Below are 24,622 nucleotides of genomic sequence, written 5' to 3' on the forward strand. Positions count from 1 at the left end.
TCAGTGAGCCTGTTTAAAACTGTAGGATCCTGCTGCCAAGAAAACCCAAGTTAAAAAAATAAGAAAGTCATAAACTTGGTGTTGCAAGCTGCTTACACTTCAGTAAGAGTTTTTTGTTTGAATGGTTTAGAGCAGGATTGATATCACTACTGTCTTTCTTTCCTGAAAACCATTAATTCTTCATTATTAAACAGTATGATTAAAGGTAAGACAGCAAGCAGGCTTCTAAATTACAACTGGAAAAAAAGAAACAAAACTAGCATCTGCTAGTCAGGATTAAACTATATGCTATTTTTTTAATAATAAAGATAGGAAAAGAATTTGCAGAGAATATTTAATGAACCAATGATATGTTCATATCTTCAGATACATTTTTTTCCCCACAATTTGTAGTAGCCTAAAAATATCCTCATTTCACTAAGAGAACAATTTTAAGAAAGTCTGTAAAAATTACACAGCAATAGGAATTAATATTCAGAAGTACACTGGAAATGCACTGAGGGATAATGTAATTGCTGTTTGATGTGAGAAACCAATATTAAAAGATGCTAGAAATATTTCAGGAAATTGTATTAAATAATAATTGATAATTAAAGAATTGGTAAAAGATAGTACTAGAAGTAGACAATCGCTCCATAACCAAAATCTGTCCTTTGAAACAACAATTTTTCTCTATTAATTCTTCCTCTTTCTATTTCTAGACATGCAAGAGACCATAGTTCAGACACTCATACTTCACACAACATTCCTGCTCAAGGAATTCAGCATGTGCTCCTGAAGACTAATTTTATTACTTTAAACACAATTAGGAAAAATATTTCTGATTTGCATAAGACGATTATGGAAATATTTACACAAGACTTCATTTTTTCTTTTTTTTTACATTAAAAAATTTCTCTAGTGGGCTTTGGCTGTATTGCATAGGCTTTCTAAATGTCCCGAGAGTCATATATATTTCAAGTGTTTGATGTTTTTTATGTAAACAGGTGGTTACCAAAATGAAAGGGAGTTTGTCAGCATTTCAGTGATTTCCACACAAATTCTCCAGATATAAAAGGATATAGCTTTATATATTAGTACATCTTTTCCTTCTCTAAAGAATGGTTCCAGGAACCGTAATTACAATTGGTACATAACTTATAGGAGAGACGAATCCCTCTGAAGGCAATGCAATTTTAGTGATACTTGAGATAAGCAAGGCTATAGAAAGAAGCAGAACCAACAAAGAAGCAGAACCAACAATACTACAGATATTATGGAAAGAACACTTAGCATGCACAGCTGCTTTAGAAAAGAACTTAAGGCTATGGAAGGGACCTTTTCTCAAGGTAGCCTTGAATTTGGTCATAACTCCTGGGGATTACTGATGTTAATGGCAGTGGCATTGACTTGGAGGGCACTGCAGGTTGTTACTGACAGCAGGTCTAGTTGCATTTTGAAAAGCATCTTTTAAAAAACCCTTTCTTGATATCAGACTCAGAAACTTGTCATCCATTTATTCTGAGATAAGTTAGTCTGGATATGCAAATTTCTTTTCCATTTTATACACTGGGAGATTCACACACAACTCTTAAACTTTTCAGTGACCTATCTGTCAAAGCTGAAGAAGTAAAATTTGAGGGTAACTACTGATTTGGTGATCTAGCAATAAATGCTAGTCCCTCTCTATAACTCTATTTTATTTACACTGAAGTGATGTTGCATACACTAGGGTTACTATACATATGTTACAGAAGAAAAATGAGATAGGAACTACATTTCAGTATTTTGCTCCTTCGGATTGTATTCTAAGCCATGATAAGGTACTGCTAGAATAACAGAGTCCAGTAGAGCTGGTTTTGTGGGAAAATAAAAGCCAGATTTAATTAAAATTATAGAATCATAAAGACTTTTTCAATTAATACATTCAAATAAACTTTCAAAATATCAATGCAAAATACATTGACATATGAAATAAAAGTTCTCCACATTGCTTATTAGCAAATTTGTATTGCTTCCAAGTGTTTTTTTCTTTTCAGGAAGACTTCAGCTACCAGTGTCAGTGATACAGTACTTGCTATTGCCTCCTAACACCGCAAAGCTTCTAAGACTTTCTTTTCTTGTCAGTATTAGAAAAGAGAATTGGCATGGTGTATTATAGCTCTCTTAGCATAACCTGACATTGGAGATTTAAATGGTAGTCATAGTTTGGCACAAAATTCTGACTAAGAGTTCCCGGTTGTCACTGAAGTCCTTTTATATTTAAGCAAAGCTGTAATGGTAATGGAGAAAAGATGAAACCCAACATCTTCCTGCGTGACAGTGTCAACACGGCAGCACGAGCTACGAAGAATCGCTGGTCACGCTCCTCACCATAAGAGTAACAGCATGGCAGGCTCTGGCAGAGTGTTTGTTTTACTGAGAACTTCAAAAAGCAGTGAAAATGTATTATGTTTCTATAATTATTATTTATAACTATTGTAGGTGATGGGAGAAATGGTCGAAAGTGCCGTTTTGTAGCGCTTCTTGAATTACATGCAAAGTAAAATGACGCATTTGAAAGTGCTTATTTAGTCTTGAGTTGACTAATTATTAATTACATTCTTTTCCTTTCTTGTCAGTGAGGGGCTATTAACCCAAATCTGCTTACTGTGGAAGATCACTAAGCAGCATAGTACTTTAACACTCTTTTGTATGATGTTAATTCATGATGTACTGTATGCACACAAGGATCCTCTCTCACTGCTCTGCTTGGTAATCAGATCTCTCTCCAAAAACATTAATGTCTGTTTGTACACTTGTAGTGCTAGCTGGAGAGAAATAAATAGATTTAAAGCTAACTTCTGCTTTCCCTTCACTGACAAAGTCCTGCATTTAACCTTGAAATGGGGCACCCTTCAGAAATCCTCACACAAGTAGGAATCCCTGAAATTTTAGCGCTATTTCTTAGTTATAAATAATAATAATATTCTCGATGGGTGGCAGCTAATGAGTGTCAGTGCAAACGGCGATTTCAGCGGGAAGGGATGCTGGCAGAGGCCTTACTGACTGGAGTACTGCACGGTGCTGTACTTTGTCACTCGTCTCCGGGAGGTGCCTGGAGATGCTGTGCCCATTGCCTGTCCAAGGTGACAGTCAGCACTGAGCACCTGACCTGTGCTGCTCAGGCCCCCCAGATTTGCCCCCCCTAGGCTTGTTCCTCCCAGGCTGCTCATGCCAGACCCTGACACTACTCTCTCCGTGACCACCACATTGTGGGCATTTGATAACTCTGAGGGGATATTTATTAGGCTGCCTGGCATGCCGGAGGCAGGCCTGAACACCCTTTCTGTCACTACCACATTTGACCCATCTACCAGATCGGGAATGCTCAGAGACGCTGGAAGCCGGGAGTTAGGCGCAATTACTCTTTCGGTGACAATAACATTGGACCCATCTGCGAGATCAGGGATATCTAGCATGCCACGCAAATCAGAGGCAGATGCAGGACCGACAACCCTTTCTGTTACGACGACGTTGGATGCCCGCAGAGGGTCAACACAAAGAGAGGGGGAGCCAGAGGTGTAGGTCTCAGTCACCGTCATGTTGCCGTGGAGCAAGGGATCTGGCATCGGCCTTGGGGGCTGTATGGTTGACCCAGATGTGTAGGTGTTTTCAGTAACAACCGTTGTAGTGCCAACTGGGGGAGGCATCGGTGCACTTCCATTGACAACGATGGTGGTTCCAGGCGGTGGGAGGTTTAGATCACTTTCAGGGTTGGGAAAGGTGACGTTGACGCCTGGCCAGGGTGGGTTGACGTCAGGGAAAGGTTCGATCTCTTTGCCCAGACAGATCTCTGCCAGGGTCCTAAATTTTGGTCCTAATGTATCCAAATATGTTTCATCTGTATCTTCTCCGATAAAGCTGCAGCAACCCACAGAGCCAACAGGAGTACCGACTCCTTCGTGATCATAGATTAATAGGCAGTCATTTGCTGGCCGACCTTCATCTTCATCTGCATACACGAATGCTTTCTGTAGTTTGCAAAAGCAGGAAAATAAAAAAAAAAAAAAGGAACAGAACAGAGTGACTTTTCATCAGGCCTTTAACCACGGATACTCAAACCATAGTAAGGTTTCCCTAATCACGGTAAGACCCAGCTGACTTGAAAGATGGGACATCAACAGGACAGATTATACCATCAACATTTTTTAATCCTGAAATAATTTTTTATTCAAACATTACTGTGTTTTATTCTTGTTTCTGCCAACATTTTGCAACTCCAGTTTGGTCTGCCATCAGTGGGTCTGACTGGGGGGCAAAGGAGATGGGTGAACGAATGCACTCTTTGGGTAGCACTATGTGAACAAAGTCGTAGGAAGAGGAGTGAAGCAGGTTATTGAGAGGAGCAGTGGAGAGGCCAGGATAGAAGAGATGGGATGGAGGATTGGCCACTGTGGGGAAGACTTGGTGAGCCCAGAAGGGAGTCCATTTTGAACAGGAAGGAGATTGCTGATTTAGGATGGTGTTTGGGATCCTGAAGTGGCTGATGCAGAGAGATCAAGCAGGAAAGAGGAGAATTTAAAGTGATTACATGGTGAGATTGGAGGAAGCAGGAAACAATGGAAGGGGAGGTCTGGGAGGGAGAGTCAGAGAGTTTGGGGATTGAGATGGTCAGCAGGAGGAGTAATCTGTGGAGGGCCATGGCTGCCAGACAATTATTGATTGCGATCTGGGAGAAGTCCATGCTCAGGACATCAAGACTGCTCTGTCCTCTCCTCCACTGACCCTTGCTTAGATTTTGAAATATAGCAATCCTTATATATTAATTGATATTTTGGTGACATATGCAGTTATAACATTTATGCCTCATAGTTCATGCCTATTATGAAAATATATCTCATGAAGACATTAATCATGTAAATTCCATACCTTCTTTTTATACCATATTTAAAGGCTAATTCATGTTTGTCAATGGCAAAACTGCATATTGTTGTCCCTTGTAGTTCACAAGTATTTTAGTGAACAGAAATGGCAATAAAAATTAGGAAAACAGTGAACTGATGTTCACAGTTCTTTAGGGGTTAAAGTCACTTCAGGCTGTACCGAAAGTAGGAGTGAACAATTTCACAAAGTTATTTCTTTATACACTGAAAAAGGTGAAAAATACATTAATTTAGTGGCCACTTACAAAGCTGAAATAATTTAGTTGCTTTCTACCCACAAATGCAGTGTGTCCATCAGTTTTACAAAAAGACTATTGAGCAATCAAATCTACTACAGCAGCAGCTCAAAGGCAGTACTACTACTAGTGTAATTTTTCCTACTTGTCCAGTCAGTTTTGCTTTTACATCAGTCTTATACTATGGAAGTTTCAAATTGACTAGAGTTATTTTGGATTTCTACCATGTAACCTGGGGAGAAGAATCTAACAAAAAGTAGGCTCACAGATGTAACTCAAAGAATATCAACTAATTACCTCAGAGAAATAGTTGTCTAGGAAGGCCATGTTCACTCCTCCTTCTCGATACTCCTTTATTGTTCCTCCAATTGACCCTTTTACTTCTCCTGTTCCAGAAATTCCTCCAGCTGTTCCGTAACCAGTACCAGTGCCATAACCAACTCCTGTAGTTTCTTCAACACCGGAAGCTACTACTCCTCCTCCTCCATATGTGTTATTATATATCTCTGAAAACAGAAAAAGTTATCCTTCCCATGCTCTATTAAAATTTACACAGAATTCAGCAGTTGTTTTTATAAATACTATAAAGACACTACTGAGTTTCTAAACATATTTTAGACCACTTTCAGTCACAGATACATACAAGCATTAAACCTGCAATAACAATTAAGCACATATTAGTGGACATCTAAGACCTTGATTTTATTCCTGAGGCTAGGCAGCATGTTCAGATATGCTTTAGTAAATCAATTATTTATTTTGGTTATTGACTGGAGGCATTTTCTGCATGATGTACATATATGCTGTCATGGGGTTTGCATTAGAAAGTCAGATAATGCTTGTGGATAGTTATGTAAATACATAAATGTATATTTGTGATCACATCAGGTTTAAAATTATTTTGCCTTAAGGTCTTAGAAAAAAGAAAGGCTCTTTTACTCCTTTCACATTTTCTAGTGGTTAAATTTTTAAGGGGGGTTAGAGAGAACAATAATGGATCAAAATAACCACTGATTTATAATGCAGAATGAAGACAGTCTTCACAATAAGTTATAAAGTAATACTTACAGGACTTTATCTTCTCAAAATTTTTTCATATATGGATAACAAGGAAAGAGTGGTCTTAATGATCAGTGTATTTTATGATAATAGAATTGCATACAATAGCCTTGACTATGGTTACATTAGGAAACATAGACTAAATTATATTTTTTTCATTTTTATGAAGTGAAAACATACGAGAACATTTTTGTATAAATAATAGTCAGCAGAGAAATTGTCTTGCAGAATAACATTTCTTCCTGTCAGAAGCTAGTGAAAATGGATCTGTACCAGCATCCTTCCTTCCTGTTGTCATGTGAGGAATGAGGGACAAAGAGAAAGTGGCACTACGCAGCTTGATTTATTCTCTATGGTCATCGAATTCCTGGGGGAACCTTATCTCAGAAGCATAAATTTATTGTGCTATGTACCAGCTTTCTGTCTAGTTTAATGCACAAATGATAAGTAGTTACCTAGCTGCTTGACATCTCTTTTGGGAAGCAGAGCCTGGAAACTGGGAATCTTTCATGCTGAGTTATGAAAGCAAATTTCCTTATTCTGGCCTCAGGATTGATTTCTGCTAAAACTGGTGTCTGGAAAAGACCCTCCACTCAGTAGCTGGAATGATAAAGAAAAATTGCCTGAGATTTGAAAGCCTCAAAAGCTCATCCCTCAGATTCTTTATTCATTCTGGAGGTTCTAGTAGCATCAGTTTGACTATCTGTAGATGTAAGATTGGAAGGGTTGTGTTGTAGCTGGGAAACTAAAGTGCTCCATGAATCAGAAGGCATGAAGTTCTGAAAGATAGATTTATGACTGTGTACATAGAAGATTTTGGGATCTGCTTACCAGAGGGTTCACCAAAATCACCTCCTGCAGCTGTTGTTGGGGCAAGAATGTGCGAGACATCCTGGAAAACAACATTTTGACTCCTTTAGTGATGACCTTGAAATTCCCATGTGAAGACCAAGACTTTCAGAATCATGCTAAGGAATTAGCACTTTAAACTATTTATCACAGAATATGCCAAGTTAGAAGGGACCTACAAGGATCATCAAATCCAACTCCTGGCCCTGCACAGGACCATCCCCAAGAGTCACACCACGTGCCTGAGAGTATTGTCCAAATGCTTCTTGAACTCTGTCAGGCCCAGTGCCATGATCTCCTCTCTAGGGAGAGCTCTTAATTATCATCCCCATTAAAACAAAACCAAACTAAAACTAAAACCAAACCAAACACTACAATTTTTTTTAATTGTCAACATAAACAGTGATCAGTGGGGATGATTTGTGTTACTTTGTCCTAAATTTTCACTGAAGAAGTTTGCTAGTTATTGTGTTTCATCTGAGGGAATAGTAACACCAAACTATTGTGCCAAGCTAACTGAACACAATTAAAAGCACATAAACTCCATCTGAGAATATTAATTAAGTATCACCTTTCGTGTCTGCCTGGCAACTGTTGACAATGCCAGACTTCTTTTAGGAGAAGACACAACACCACAATCACTCTCTACAGTCAAATGCAGTCTTTTCTCTAAATATGAGTTACTACTGATTTTAGAAACATGGAATGTACTGACCCTGTCTTCAGGCTGTGCACCTTCTATTCCCCATGGATGAATTGCCCCTTCTGTGCATTCAGGTACAGGTTCAAATCCAGTTCCAACTCCACCTGCAGCGCCACGTCCACAGCCACAACAGTCGCTCATTGACATCAAAATTGGAATCACTTAACAGGACGAGAACAGGAAACGGGGATTTAGAACATCTCTTTCTCACAGGAATAGCTGCTTCTCTCAGAGGGGAGATGCTCACAAACTTTTGAAAATATGTCTTTAAAATATTTCAAACCAAGCAGCCTGCAAGTCTGGCTTTCAGAATCACTAGCTGCTTTTGGAAATGAATGTATTTAGAAATTCAGAATAATTTGTACCTTTAGTTATAGCAGAGCAACGCAGGGGTGGAGTAGGGCTGTTACTCCAAATTTATGCCCATAGACCTGGGAACAGACTTTGATCTGTCTCAACTGAATCAATATAAGTCGCATACATATGAAAATTAAACAAACAGAACCAGTCTTGCTATGTATAGCATTTAGTGCTATTCATTCCTGATATATAAGCATACATTTGTCTCTTCAAATATTGTAATTGAAAAGAAATACACATTAGTAATAATGTACATATGAGAATCAGTGGAGAGATATCCATCAGACTACAGTGATCTTTGGCTAAGGTTCCAGTTGCAGTTTTCACATCACATATGCATAATGCTTGATTTGAAAAAACAACAGAGGCAACCCCTAAGCCCAGATTTCCACAAATGTTTACGTAGAGTGAGTCAGGTTTCCCAGTGTGCTGTTATTATTCTTTGTTGTTTCAAGAACACAGTGTTGGAAATTGCAGAATTCTGTAAATACCAACATTGAAAACACTGCTCATTTTAAAAAGGCAATGCAATATTAATTCATAGAATCATGGAACGATTTGGGTTGGAAAGGAGCTTGAAGATCATCTAGTTCCAACCTCTCTGCCATGGGCAGAGACACCTTCCAGCATCCATTTTGCTCAAGGCCCCCTTCCAGCCTGGCCTTGAACAATTCCAGGGATGAGGCATCCACAGCTTCTCTGGGCAACCTGTTTGTACCTTATGACTCACAGTAAAGAATTTCTTCCAAAACCTGCCCTCTTTCAGTTTAAAGCCATTTCCCCTTGTTCTATCACTGCACACCCTTGTAAAAAGTCCCTCTCCAGCTTTCTTGTAGGCCCCCTTTAGGTAGGTTATTCTGAGGTCTTCCTGTAGCCTTCTCCAGCTTGAACAGCCATAACTCTCTCAACCTGTCTTCACAGGAGAGTCACTACAGCCCTCTGATCATAACATCAAAGTGAACTGAAGAGAAAAGGGGGAAAGGCTGAGCAGTGTACAAAGTGCTGCCTCACAGTGCACTACTAAGGACATATTAGTCCAGACTACCAACTAGGAGAGGAGATTTCCAAAGGCAGAATGATTGTCCTGTAACATTAGTCACCCATAACACAACACTTGCCACTCCAAACTTTTGTGGTTTTTGACTCCTACTAATCAAAGATTAAAACCCCAAACAAACCCTGCTCCTGAGAAAATCAGGGTAAAAAAATCCATATCCTCAGTTTTTTTTAGTCAGTATTTCTTCAATGGTAAATTTTAGATGTTGATTACTTGATGCCCAGGCCATTAGAGAGGGTAGATCATATCTGATTATGGTGTTCTGAGAAATAATTGCTTGCATAAATTCTAACTTGAGCCATTCTTATCCATGAAACTCATACTTCTTCAAAATACTAGGACATATGAATGAATGTACTTTTTTGATCCTGTTATAATAAATACTACTTGTTTTTAATAGATATAATATTTGGAAGTAATAGCCAAAAGTGTAAAATCTAAGATGATAGTATCTATTGTTCTACTACTGAAATCTGTCTTTGAGCACAAAGGAATCTTGGTCTTTACATCTTTTCTTACCCAACCTGGAGCTGATACTTGTCCATTTCTTCTAAGAACATAATGGAAGGACAATTGCATACTCTAGGTTTTAAGTGACTGAACAGCTTTGTCTGATGGTTTGAGAACTAAATAACATCTTAACAAAAAAACAAACCCTAAGTTTTAGAAGGGAAGTAGTTAATTCTGAATGAAATGTGTATGTAAATGTGTATAACATAAAATATATAGAAATTCTTTTAATTTAAAAGACAAATTTTTCTTGTCAAATGGCCTATAGGAGCCAATAGATTAACAACCAACCAGAAAAGTCACCTTGTTTTAGAAGAATTACAAAGTACACTTTTAGAAAGGTAATAAAATTGTTTTCTTAATTTTATACTTACAAACAAATATTAATCCACCAAGAAACATCAGGCCAATGGCAGCACCGCTCAGTGTGGTCGGTGATTGGTAGTCTCTGCCATAATTTTCATTTCCATAATTGTCGTCAATGGATGCAGTATATCCTCCCTCACCTCCATCGTATCCATCAGTATAAGCCTGCCAGTCTGTGTGGTCCTCATAATATCCTCCTCCAGGTCTAGTCTGACCATCACCACCACCTTGTCCTCCTGTATCTTCCCGGCCTTCTCCACCACCACCACCCTCAGTGCCACCACCACCAGCACCACCACCACCACCACCGATGATAATTATTTTTGTGGCCCCACTGGTGCAGTAATTCCGACTATCACACTGACAAGCTTGCACAGGAATTATGTGTGGTCTGGGGCAGCGTCGGCCTTGGCTGTCTCTTACAGTGATATAGATCCTATAAAGGTAAAAGTCAATGTTCTGACTCACTAGTTCTGCAGAGGAAGCTTTGGGGGACAAAAAAAAGAGAAAAATATTTAGGTGAAGGTATTGACTATAAATGCTCTACAAGTCTCTACTTTTTGTTAGTTATATTCATAGAACAGAATATGAGACTAAGAGTTCCCTTTCTAAGATCCTTGGTTACTTATTGATCTACAGTACTTATTCAAAGCTGAAACTTATGATACTCCTCTATGCTAGATTTTGTTTTGTAAAACTTGAGCCAGATCAGTCTAGTTATCACTTTTAAGCCTGAGAAATACAAAAGAGGCAAATGCACTTTTTTATTTCTACTGCTGCTTTTCCTGATTTTTATTTGCACAATGGTAAACATAAAAATTGCGAGTTTTATGCATTTCTTTTTCCTCTCACAAGGAATTTAAATAATTTTTTCAAAAGATTTTTCAGTAGGTTTAAAAAATTTAGAGTTAAACAGGTGCATTTGCTTAGGACTCAAGAATAGTTGTAATTGTGATATTTAACATTTAATGTAGTCTTCTATGCATACAGTAAGTTATGCAAATTCTGTCATTTAGTAATGTATGAGATTTGATTAATTCATTAGTTTGTCATGTCTTATTGGAAGAAACTGGAAAAGCTCCACTGCACACTGACGAAAACAGTTTTTGCAGAAATACAAGTAAGTCTAATTGGTACAATAAATTACAAAAATAGCAGTTTTAATTTGCCATTTTCACATGCCTCTCACATAAGTACGGCTCTGCCAACTAAAAATTTTATTCTTTACTACAAAATTTTAAGAGTTTTGTCATATGCTTAGGATTTTTAGATACTATAGAAATAAAAAGTATCAAATTACTCCTTTTGATTTACTCATGTTTAGACCAACAGAAGTTCTTGTCATAGTTGTACTCAAACTATAGTTTTTGCTGCCCTATTTTTTTTAAATTTCTGTTTCCTTTAAAAAACACATGTAATAATTCTGATTCTAATTGTAATATGATTTTATATGTTTATAAGCAAATATGGAGCAACTTCTTGGATCCATATGAGCATAAAATCACATTTAAGTGAGATTAGAATAGATTCTAGTAACTGGTTTTTTTGTTAGTGAAATATTATCCTACTCAGTTATATAAGAACTTGTTGCTATGGTTTATTCTGTTATAAAATGTAGGTTAATTTACCGTTTATTGATCTGATTATCCATGTAGTTTGAGGTTCACCATGTATGGTGAATGTAAAGGGTGTAGCATATAGACCTCCATCCCTGTGCTTTGCTGTGATAATCACTGATGGGGAGTGCATACATACTTTCCTTAATTCAGTATTAATAGTCGGGCAGTTGGCATTGACATCATCTATTGAAAGCACAATGGTGCCTGTAGCAGTATATCGAGGAACCCCTGTAAAAAGGAGATATTTGTGGTCAGGAGGGAGTATCGATACTATAAATAATGCAGTTTGGGTTGGAAAACTAGAAACAGGAAAAAAATTGATAGAAATCCGAAAACAAAAAGAGTTTTCTTTCAGAAACCTTAATCTCTTTTCTTACCTCTGGTGATAGCCAGAACCTCTGCTTTGTACTGCCCATTGATGACATAGACTGATTCCCGGTTAATAGCTTTGTTGAGTGTGATTTCACCAGTGTTTTGATTGATTCTGAACCAGGCAGCTGGATCACGTCCTATACTATATCTGTGTTTGGTGAAGTGAAAATACTCAGTGTTATGTTATGAGTATATGTATTACATATTTATTTTGCAAATAATATTTGGCATTTTGGAACATTTTTTTTTAGGCTGTGCTAGGTCCTCTTGCATTTAAACCTGTTCAAGCAAAAGTCATATAGACTTCAAAAAATGTACACCAGAAAAGTGATTAGGAATAAAGTAGGTGTGTACATTTTGCAAGTGGCATCATAGTTTTGAAATTAAATCTCTCTGGATTCTTTAAAATTTACTAGAATCCTTGTTGATATCAGTGGTTAAATCCACAGCTCTTCCTGTAACGTTCTAAAATTGTATTTGCTAACACATTTCTCAGTTTTATGATTTTTTCCCAAACCTTTGTCAATAAGCTGTATTTATTTCTACATACATTAAAAAACAAATTCTGATCCCAGTTATTATCATCAATTTCAAGGGAAATAAGTGTCAAATAATTTTTTTTTTTTTACTATAGAATGAGCTGGTAGTGACCTCTTCTATTCTGACTGGATAATCCTGCCCATTATTGGGATTTTCTGTTTGCTTTTTTAGAGATGCTAACAAATTCCCTATTTGTAGCAAACATTTCAAGAAAAAATTATTCTTAGGCTGGATAAGAAAAAAAAACTCACCTGTTTTATTTATATAAGTTACAGCCTATTGGAAAAATGTTATTTTCTTTGTCTTGTATATAAGGCTAAGGAAAGTAGGTCAGAAAAGAAAGCAATTGTAGCACAAAAAAGGGCTGAACGATATACTATTGTATTGCTATTATTGTATTGCCAATGAATGAATGTTGTTTTAAGTTGTTTTTTTAAAGCATCCTTTAAAGTACCTATTCCTCATCCCACTGAAATCTCAAAAGAATTATTTCATCCAGGAAGTTAAGCAGAGCAGAGCTTACACAACATTTGATGCAATAGCTCTTGTATCCTCATCGATGGCTGTGTATGTTCCTATAACATAATTCACTCTTGTGCCTTCTGATAGAGAAAACACGACTGAAGATGGGTGAAACCTCGGTGGTTCAATCATATTTTTTACTTCTATTGTGAGGGGTGTTCCATATATTTGGTACTCTTGTGCAACAGAGTGGTGGAAGGCAGCTACGTTCCTGACACCAATCATCAGTGAGTGGGTTCGGAGCTGTTCATAATCCAATTCCTAAAAGATAAACCACAGAGAAATAGATAATACATAAAAGTTCCCTAATTTTATTTAAATATTTTTTATTTTAAGTGGTTGAGTGACAATATTTTTACTGGCCATTTAATTTTGTTAACAATTAACTAAAACTATTTAAAGATGATTATTTCAAGAGTTGAATCACAATATTTATCCATACCTTAATTACTCTAAGGATTCCTTGATTTGTAGCTCGATCTGTAACAATTTCAAAACAGTTGTCTTCATTACCGGATATAAAGAAAAACTCTGCTAACCAATTGTCTGTAAACTCTTCATCAGCATCCAGAGCTTGTATTCGTAGCAGTTCTGAACTGAGTGAATTTTCTGAAATACTTGCTGAAAACTGGAATGACAGATAAGTACCTGTTAGCAAACTATAATATATATAATGTGAGGAAAACATAGCTGTCTGCAGAGATTCTTTTGAAGAATGTCCTGTGCACAGCCCATGCGAATTAAATAAAAAAACATGTATTCAATTGTGATTCTGGTTGCAGATCTGAAGAGCTGTGTCACCTCAAGTGTTTGCAGAGGCATCTTAGAGGGAGAGGATTTGTGCTTTCTATAGCAAAAGATCTTAAAAAGACTGGGTTAATCTGCGTAATCTAGCCATACTTCAGGGATCTGGATGCCTGAAGTACTGGATTTCTCTGAATACAAAGAAGTCAGTCCTGACGGTGTCAGGATTGACTTCTCTGAATACAAAAATAATCTATTTCTGTGTTACCAGAATTGGTGCACAATCTATGGACTGTGTTTCGAGGACACTACAAGGGAACAAGGACAGTACAACCCTCTTATTCCAGTGAAGCATTCAAATGTGAAAGTGCTCTATGGGTTAGTAAGGGCTCTGTTATCAACGGGGTTTTTTAACAGGGTTTTAAAACAGTTATGTTGCTTTTGGTATTGAAAACTCACAGAGCTTTGAGCAAGAGTTGGAAAGTTGTCATTGACATCAATAACTTTGACGTTACAGCTACAAAGGGATGATATTCCATCTGCAGCTCCATCCCGGTCTGATGCCTTCACAACAAGAGTGTAGCTACTATGTTGCTGTCACAAAAAGAGAAATGAGTGTGTTAGAAGACCAGCGGTGCATCTTATAAATACTCATGTCTTGCTACTATTTCCTAATATAGGAATTTACCTTAGACATTTTATTGTAACACATTGAAAATATGCATTTCTCCAATAATTATTGTAAAAAACACAGCCTTTCTCTCTCTTTTATTTTCTTTCATGCTCTCATAACACATATACACCAAAAAATCATGTTATTTAACTTTGGAAAAGGAAATGTTACCTCTCTGTCAAGGTAATTGGCAAGATGGAGTTCTCCAGTATATTTATTCATAATGAACATGGGTGGACCTGAAGGTTCCTGACTCTCTATCTTGAAGGCAATTTTAGAATTCAAGTGATTAGGTTCATCTGCATCTGTTGCAATGATTTTCATCACCAATGTGTCTAAGAATAAAAAATAATTAAAAAAAAAATCAGAAAATCTTTTGTATTCCCACGAACAAGTCATCGACACAATGCTAAAACTTGTATGAAAATGATAGAAGGCTTTCACTAACATTTAAAAAGAAAATAAAAAATTTAGTTTTTTAATACTGATTCTGAATGTTAATGACTTTAAATTAATTAAAAATCAAGGTCAGATGGAATAATGCAGATTTTCACTGAACTTCTTGAAATCACCATAGGGAATATGTAAATACAGTAAATACTGAGCTTGTAGATATTAATGTAAAAAATTGCCACAGTTTTAAATGAGAATTTCTGTAAAGTAGAAAATGAGTGTTAGGCACCATTACCTCAGTTAATTTCTTTACTTTAGGTAAAAAGAACCATGTTAATCATTTAAGTAAGGGTTTATTTAGTAATATTCTACTGCGACTGCAATACACAGGCTACAAATACAAATATTTGAAAGAGAAAAATGGGAAAAAATGTGTTTTATATATCCTCAAAGGAAATAAGTGTAAGTGTAGTGTTATTTTTATTTCCTAAATGAACTGATTTATTTTTAATTTTCACATCTGAAAGAATTTGCATAATGGTATGGTTAGAAACTGGAACATTCAGCATTTACATGTGGGAGGAAAGGGGGAAGGAAGCACTGCTGCTTAATTTATGGCAACAAGCTCAGGCCCTGGCTCAAACAGTACTTGGAGAAGCATCTGGTGCTCCTTCCTTTTCAGTAGCCCTGGCTAATCTATGTCATTGCCTAAGAAAAAGCAGAATGAGCACCCCAGGTTTATATTTATTGTATTCTGGGAGCTTCACTAGCACTGCTATAAAGGCATAGTGTAGTTACTTACTGTCCATACTGCTCTCTTCAATAGATCCTGTAAATACAGTTTGTGCAAATACAGGAGGGTTGTCATTTATATCCAGAACTCTGACTCGAAGTTCAAGAGGTGGTTCCAAATCCATACCTGTCACTGAGTGTTTGGCAAAGCAACGTATCTAGATAAAGAGATTTACTCATTTTAAAACCAAAAGTAAGCAAAGTAGCAATCTGAAACAAATTAATTTGTTGTCTACCCCACCCTGGATCCATCATCAAAAAGGTATAAAAAAATGGGAGTACTTACAACGAATACTGGGGTTACTTCCCTATCCACTATTGATGTTATATTAATTTCTCCTGTTCTTGGGTTAACAACAAATATTCCAAAGGGTGCACGATCAATTCCAACTCCAGAGATGCTGTATGTGACTGGGTTGTTTTCTTCACAGTCTGATCGGATCTACAGCAACAAATAATAATTTATGGAAGTTTACTGAGGATACCCGCAGGGTTTTTTCTCCTATTCTTAGTTCCCATAAAACATTCTATGTACTTTCTGTTTCTCAACCACTATTCACAAGGTTCAGTTGACAGAACCAATGGAGAGTTCTTCTACTAAACAATTAACCTAGAGATCCCTCTCCCCTTAAGTGCTGGATAGGCTTTCTCTTAAATCTGTTAGGCAAGTGAAGAGAGAAACCTCCAAGATTATCACACTGTGGCTGGACCTCAGTAAGTGAAAGGACAGGACAGGAAGATATCATCTTTGCTCTGTTTCCCACAGAAGTCATACACCATGCTTGAGCTTCTGCTTAGGAGTTTATCAGGGTGAGAGACAAAAGAAAAATTTTGTGCTCTGGTACATAGACGCTGCATGCAAAGACATCGGTTGGAGCTGCCCAGGAAGTAGACTGATGGCAACGTTCTAGGAAGCCTCTGGTCACTCCTCAGCAGCCACATGGGTTCACTTTATGAGACTGTCTCAACAGAGTTGGAAATATTGCATCATCTTTCTTCTATTCTGCATTCCTTGCTTCAACTACTCTAAGCAAATATATTTTTCTCTGTGGTTTTATCAGCCTGTCTTTGCAAAAAACTTCCTTGTCAGTGAAACTTGTTTTTCCTTCTACTTACTCTGGCAATTGGATTCCTCTTAGAATTATCTTCTCCTTCTCTACAAGCGGCGGCAAATTTGATCCATTCACGTTTTTGTCTTCTGAAGGTTTTCCATCTTGCCATTCCATTTTCATCCCATTCTTTTACCTTTGACACAGATTTCCAGTGTCATATGACATCAATCCATTTTAAATTAATACAGACAATTAGAATTTTCAATGATAAGGAGGAAAGAGATTTTTTTAGACCGTGTGCTTTTTTACATGTCTGTGAGTCCCAAACTCTAAGACTGTACATGTTTACTTTAAAATTATTCCTTTGTGTGAGATACTCATTTAGGTTTAGAAAAAGTTCTCTCAAGGGAGTGAGCAGGTTATTACCTGCAGCTGTTTAATATTTAAATATCTTTTCAATCTTCAGGTTCAGAAGTGTCTTAGTTCAGTATTTTCCACTTGGTTTTTCATTGGTTACATTTCATTTGATCAGAAAAACAGTTTCTAAAGAAATATATATTACCTCTACATGAAATCCTGTGCTGAAATCCAAGAGTACCTGCAAGAACAATGAAAGATTGGCGTGTAAAAATGTAAGGCAAGATGCAGTAAGCAAAGCCCAACTGCAAGACATTGTTATACTGCAGGACTGGAGAAGTACTTTTTCTCAAGTCTATTGAAATAGCTTATCTAGGCAGTAGCTACAGGATTTCCAGAAATGACTTTGTGCAATTCATTTTTTTCTATCTCCAGCACTTGAATTCCTTGACAGTTTAAACCTTCAAAATTAATTCTGTCTTTCAAGACAGAACTCTGGGTTTGAATGGATACACCATAGCAAATTTCAAGCTATACCTACATTAAAATACAGCTTTCACACAGATTTTTATGTTTTAACACCTCAGCTGGTTGCAGGAATTGTTACCAAAATATCTAGGAAACTAGAGAAGGAGTCTTTATTCTAAATAATGTATTTTTCCTTGTCCGTAATAAACCTGGAATACTTAACTAGGTTTTTAAACCAAAAAGAATGAAAATAATTTCTTGGAACTTCCCAGTGAAGTCGAAGACATTCAAAGTAAGATGGAAAGAGAACTGCAGTCATCAAGCATATTTCCCTGGAGTGCAGTGGGCTTTGATTTGAGACCTAACCATGCAACCAGTCTTGAGTAAATGAAGGTGGCAGGATCAGATGCAATATGTAATTACTTTAAAATTAAAATTTAAATGAGAGAAGCCTCAGTTTCTTGATTAGCACAATTTAAAAGAAGGCACAGTTTAATTAACCTTATTCCTAAATAAGGTGTAACCTCTTCAGAGCATTTTTTTGGGTTTAGGACCAGGTTTTCCTCTCTTCAGACAATAAAGGTGAAGAATATGGGATTTTCAGGGCTGGATGCTTTTTTCATTCATCATTGGGAGAAAAAAAATATCCAGGTAACTCAAAAAGTATTTCAGAGCTTTTCTTTTCTCAAAAAAAGTTGTTAACATCTGCATTTATGAGTTTTCCACTTCCTTGTCATTTCCCATAGCTTTTTTTTTGTTTGTTTTATGCCAGTTGTACTTAGATAAAATCTGTGACAATCTTTTATCCTATGGTTTACATCATGGGACTTTCCTCGCTTTAAATTTATTGCATTGTTCTGGCAAGGCTGGAACATGGACACAGACTTTTTTCCACTTACTTCATGTGAAGACAACCTCTTACATGGAACAGATTAATGAACAGTAGCTTCACCCTTCTTCTGCTCTCTCTCTTTTCCCCATTTACCTTTATTCTGCAAGAGGTCCACCATCTGTCATTTAAAAAACAATGTCTTCAATGATCTGGTCTTGCCCAGAACATTCCCTGAGACCTTGGCACATAATGGCTGCCCTAATCTGTTTCTGAATGAGGGAGTTTAGACTGTGGATTTGCCCATGTGATGTACATATACCTTGAAATTTATTTGACTATTCATAGGGAAAGGATTTTTTTTCCGTGTTTCTTTGAGGAAGTTATTGACATAAATGGTTCAGAAAAGTACTCTGCAGAAAAATCTTAACAATATGTTCGTGTTGTACTAAGAGCATTAATATATTTTTGAGTTTATGTCTTGGTGACTATTTAAATTTTGAGCTTCAGAATAGGGTTCAAATTCATGTGTGGCCATTACTCATCTCAGAGAAGGGACAATATCAGACTTCAGGTAAATGGCAGGGTTTTTCCACCCCAGTGGGAGCTCAGGCCTGTCCTTTTGTAATCCCCCTTGGAGCATGAGGAAACACAGGAAAGTCAAAGGGACAGACTATACCCTCAGAGAGAACCTGAGTGATGAGGTCTACCAGAAAGAGCACTAATTGAATAGTCTCTTATCAATCAATCCCACTAGTTGAGCAGAGCCTCCTTTGGTGAGCACAATGAAATACTCTCCACCCTTGGGCTGAAATCCCTTCTGGCATGAGAGCAATTGTCTTGACCCAGCAAAGTATGAGAATACACCTCCCAGTGCAATGCTAGTGAATCTTGTCTGCTGTCTGCATCCTGTGGCCTATCCTGTTACTCAACAGTGAGACTGATACCTCACACCCAGACACATCACTCATACTCAGCAGGCCTAATTGAAAAACTATTCTGAGTACCTCTGAAATAAGAATTATGCCCATAAAGAATTCTGTTGTTTAAGGCTATGAATACTGATAAAACACTTAATTTCAACCAAGTTCTGTTTTCAAGCAATGAAAAATATGTATTTTACACTGGAGTCTCATTCTTTGTTTTTGAGCACCAGTAATGAGAATGTCAGGACTTTGTCCATTGCGGATGCTGGGGATTGTAAATTTAGGCCCTGTATTTCCACACTTGTCCTATGCTAATCAAGGATAACCCTATTCTGCTACTTGTTGCTAGTGAAGATCTTGAATCCAGAGTACTTAGTAAAATTTGTGTTATTATTTGAAAAGGCTGATCCAATGAACTTGATGTCTGTGTTTGGTATATCTCTCTTTTATAGGAAGGAGGGCAGGCAGACACCAGAAAAAGCTATCTGGTTCATCAGATAAACCTCAACAGTTTTGAGATTATATTTATCCAACTTGATACAGGGATGGAGGTTCCTCTACCTCCCCAACTACTGCTTTCCCATTGTCTGCTATGATCAGCAGTTAGAAGTCTTCCCCCAGACCAGTTATCTATTTCTAATATCTATCTTGGAGGCAAACCTGTTTTTTTCTAGTGCTATTTCCAGCAGAGAAGTGCTGTCTCCTAGCAGCTAACTCTGTCATATTTCTAGGTAGTGAAAAAAATTTCCTTCTAAACCAGTATCCAAGTACAGCACTTTCCACAGACCCAGTGAATAACATTAATTAAAGCTACAGGAGTCACTGGAATGTGTGGGATGCATCCCGAGGACCTTGGGGTAGGCAGGCTGATCAGAATGATGCCAAGATTTGCTGGTCTGTTAGTCTCTGAGAGACTGTGAAAAGAAAAAGGAAGCTGCAGAGAAGCTAGAGGCTGGTTGCAGAAGTGGTTTCTGTTTTGGTCTGGGAGATGTGCTGTCAGGGAACAAGTTATGGTGGCTGTCATTTGCACGGTGTTCTGCCTGAAAGCTTGTCCTTTATTGTAATGATACCTGAACCCTTGTCCAAAATGACACCTTAGAGTCACACTGGAGTGATTCTGGATTTATTCTGATGTAACTGAAAATAGAATTAGGCCCATAGGATGTGTATGGTTCTTTGCACCTTCAAAGCAATTTACAAACAAGAATTAACTAATCATTAATTGAGTGCCAAGCAATATTATACGCAATTATGGAATCCTCCCTCCTCCACCTACTGAAATCTAAATGACTGAACACGCCTTTAACATCTTCCCAGCATTATTCATATGGGACCTGCTTTCCTCTCTTTGAAGTCAACAGCAGTATTGTTATTGGCCTGGATGGGAGGAGTGCTGAGAACTCAAATGTATTGCATTAGTCATCAGGGTGCAGTGGTAGCTCTGGTACTGTCAGCGTTTTGGGACTTTTATATCTTCGTATTCATCCAAAGCTCTGATTAATAAAGGGTTGCAATAATGAACCCTTCCCTTTATTCATTCTGATTCTCTTTAAAAAATGATAAATCAGTGCACGAGATAATAAGAAGCAGAGTTCAAACATGACAAAACCTCGTATTTTAAAAAGATGCCATTTAATCACTTGTTAATTGAAACGTGATGGGGTTTTATTCTATACTTTTCATTTTCATAGGTCACTAATTAATGTACTTATTCCAATTTATAGGGAAAGTTTTTCAGGATGATTTTTCTGGCATTTTGTTTACTAATTTAGAGGAAATCAGGTGTTCCTATATCAGTTACTGATGTCAATATTTTGTATTGTACCCAGGATCCATTGCTACTTCAGCAGAGTTATGACAATGGTTGTGTCAGGTAGAAGAATATATTCCAAAGTTTTATTTATTTTAAAATAAGTTTATTCAAAGAACTGAACACTTTGGGAAAGTTTCCACTGCAATGTTTCTGTTCTGCTAAGTCATACAGATATAATGAATTCCCATACAGTAACCATTAGAAAAATGAACAGAAAAGTAATTTCAATGTAGGGTGTATGCCATTATCATTCAAATTTGAGTTTTTCAAATTAGTCATGCTAAGTGCCCTCAATAAATCTCCTCAATAAAACCTGAATTCTGATATGGCTTAGAGTGTTCTGGCTGCAAATGCATGTTTGCTTAATGGCCATTTTACTTAGGAATGTAAAACTGCAGGCATGAGAACCTTTTATAGGTGATAATTCCTGAATGTGAAATTGCTTTAGTTTCTATTTCTACAACAAAATTATTTGGCAGAAGAGCCTGCAAGTTCCTGATTAAATCCCGGCAGATGTTTCGTATGCATATGCAAGGAGAGAGTTTAGCCCCTTAATTTTTTTATGTGCAACCAAGTTATGAGTAGGAGGTGTAACCATAGCCTAACAACTGGAGGGGGGGAAAAAAAAAAAAGCATAGATAACACATGGGAAAATGTAGCCAGACAAAAGTGCATAAGAGATGTGGTGTATTTAAAATTATTGGCTGTCACATGATAGCTGGCAGGAGAAGAGTCATACCTGATCAAACAGATTATTTCCATAAAACGTGTCTGTGCTAGTATCACAAACAGAACTCCCTTACTCATGAGAATAATGTCTTTGAAGTCACGTGAGCAAGGGTTGCAGAATCAGTCCCACCGATGGTGAAATCCATGCAGAAAATTACTAGTTTCAGGGCTGGTAAGTTTTCTTTTTTTTGAAAGTGTAGTAATGTACTAAAATATGTATAACTCCACGGCACTTTTATTTGAAGCAACTTATTAACAATATACTAACCAGACAAACCATTCAGACAGGTAATGTTCATGAAAGATTAATCAAGCTGAAAGCCAAGACTCTTTCTCACAATGCACCAAAATTGGATACATAAATTTATAATTTATTTGATCTCTACAGTTTTTCTGTTAGCTTTCTATAAAGTGCTGAAAGATGTTATTAAGCCGTATGGACCATCGTGAACATTGCTATGCAGAAGAACACATAATAATTACAATTGTTTCCTCTGGGCAGTAGAAGTTCAAATGCTTGATAGTCATCAAAACACAATGGCAGTTTTCACAATTGCTCTTTTTTTGTGACCCAACACATACCCTCCGTCACTCACAATTGCAACAATAATATACTAAAAGAATGAAAATGGCTTCAGGAGTGCTGACAGAAGTAAAGCAGTAAAATCTCTTTTGAATGGACAGATCTTAGACATGGTACAGTCAAGCTTTTTGAACTTTGACACATTGGGAGTATGCATCACCAGGTAACTGAGTGAAATGGATAGTCACTAGAGCAACATGAAAATCCAGAGGTGTTGGTGATGTGCAACAGACCAGCCTCAGAGATCTCTGCACTAGCCTAAACAAGCAGAAACTTATCCAAACTGTAACTTGCTTTTGCCAAGTTTTGCTGTTGTTTGCTTGGCAGCTGCCCTGTGCTAATTAGTTCTACTTTACTGATCGCAGAGCTGTCAGCTAAAATTAATGGATTATGTTTTCAAGTTAGTTTTAGGATTTCATATTCTATAACACACTTAGACTGCAACATTCCTAGAAACGTCAGTAACGAGAAGTTAATAAACATTTATGCTTAGTAATACATTGTGTAAAATGTAAAATTGCATGAAAATCACAGAAAGACATAACTATAATGGAAATCTCACTCTTCTCAATCTTCCTGGCCTTAAACCTCTACCTGGTTTCAAAAGAGCAGCACAGATGAGTAAAATTAATCCACACAAAAATCAGATTGCAGGAGCAATAAGGCCTCCATAGTCCTTTTAAGTCCCTTCTGGGTAATTTCCATGTCTTGATGAACACATTGTACAACTATGCCCCTTGACCATAGCCACCACAACTTTCCTCTTACAGTGAGAAAACAAACCCAAAGAGCAACACTTTCATCATGCATTCTCTTGCTCAGCACATGGCGGCTCAGACACTAATGCACTATAACACAGGAATTCTTTGTAATATGATAAAATAGGCCCAGTTTTGATTTTTACTCAACTAAGATTTTCACTGAATTTTTGTTTTTTTTCTCATTAATATAGCTGTAGGATTTTGTCAGCTCTGAAGTGCTCTTGCTAATCAGTTTAATCAGTTTAGAAAAAGAGATTTGAATTCTTTAGAAAAAGATATTCCTTCAACTGATAAAAAAGTAAAGATGTAGAAACAAATTATATCTAATCATTACAATTTTTATAATGATGTCTTTTATTAATAACAGTGACCCCTTAAATAGTAGACACAGACAACATTTGTCTGAAAAGTCATGCATTAAACAGAGAAAACCACATGCTGATCATCAAGAGGTTGCAGAAAGTCAACACAGAAAGTAACATTTGTCATTATTTAATGAAAAACTAAATTAATGCTGTAGAATGTTTAGAAGTGCTGTTTAAAATGAGCAAAGCCTTGGTTTTTTTGTAAATTTCATAAGATATTTTGGGGGACCAGTTTACAGTGTAAAATGTAATGGTCTCCTGAGGAAGACTCAACCGGCGCAGTCACAGAATTTACAAATACTGTTTTAAAATCTGACTTACCAACAAAAGGAACAGAAAAGCAGCCGTTCGGTGAGGGAGCCAATCCATGGCATCTGACTTCTCGGATACAAGTCCAACTGAGTTGTGGTTACAAGCCTGTTCCTGTTCCCCTCCCCCCTCAGCTCTAGTGAGTATTTAAAAAGACACTTGGTATGTGTCCTTATACTCAGCCCTTCAAAGTGTCTCTGCCTCCCTCTGAGGGAAGCACTGAAGATGCTGTATAACAGAGTGTCTTTCCCCACCCCAAAATCCTGGGCTGGTCTCACCTGAAACGCTTGACAACATCATTATTGCTTGCAGGTAAAAGCTAAGAGACACACCTTAATTCTTACTGCACTGAAACCCTTTGTTGGATACGAAAGGGTAAGTTTTAAAAACAGAAGGCAAGCTTCGCTGAGAAGATACCGAGTGATTTATAAATTACTCACAACATAAGGAATCATTAAAATGGTAACTTATCATTGCTTTCAATGCAACTGCCAGTATTCTTCTTGCACCCTGTATAATAGAAGAACTTAATGAATATTACCATGAAGAATATGGACTTTAAGAAATTACTTGTTTGAATTAGAAGTCCATTTACTTACAGGCACAAAGAAGTCAGTGCCATGTACATTATTCACAGAAGTGAAACATTGAGAGCAGAATGGGGTTGTTGTTGTTGTTAAAGAGGTAACATGTCAATTTGGGGAAAAAAAAATCATGTTTTATTCATGAGG

At 37.1% G+C, this 24,622-nt stretch overlaps 1 protein-coding gene across 1 annotated transcript; it reads right to left on the minus strand.

The window, feature by feature from the left end:
- Positions 1 to 3,020: 3,020 nt before the first annotated feature.
- Positions 3,021 to 23,951, minus strand: LOC103761179 (desmoglein-1). Its single transcript, XM_018076423.1, has 16 exons — positions 23,904 to 23,951; positions 17,314 to 17,349; positions 16,816 to 16,944; positions 15,986 to 16,141; positions 15,710 to 15,857; positions 14,686 to 14,849; positions 14,301 to 14,435; positions 13,540 to 13,725; positions 13,099 to 13,358; positions 12,041 to 12,183; positions 11,673 to 11,891; positions 10,053 to 10,529; positions 7,764 to 7,912; positions 7,031 to 7,091; positions 5,438 to 5,646; positions 3,021 to 3,992 (listed from the first exon to the last, which is right to left on the minus strand). Exons 1-16 carry the CDS (start codon positions 23,949 to 23,951, stop codon positions 3,021 to 3,023), a joined length of 3,492 nt encoding a protein of 1,163 aa, XP_017931912.1.
- Positions 23,952 to 24,622: the final 671 nt, after the last annotated feature.

The sequence above is a fragment of the Manacus vitellinus genome, unplaced genomic scaffold (genome assembly GCF_001715985.3).
Source record: "Manacus vitellinus isolate BGI_N305 unplaced genomic scaffold, ASM171598v3 scaffold_1_pilon, whole genome shotgun sequence".
Lineage (NCBI taxonomy): Eukaryota > Metazoa > Chordata > Aves > Passeriformes > Pipridae > Manacus > Manacus vitellinus.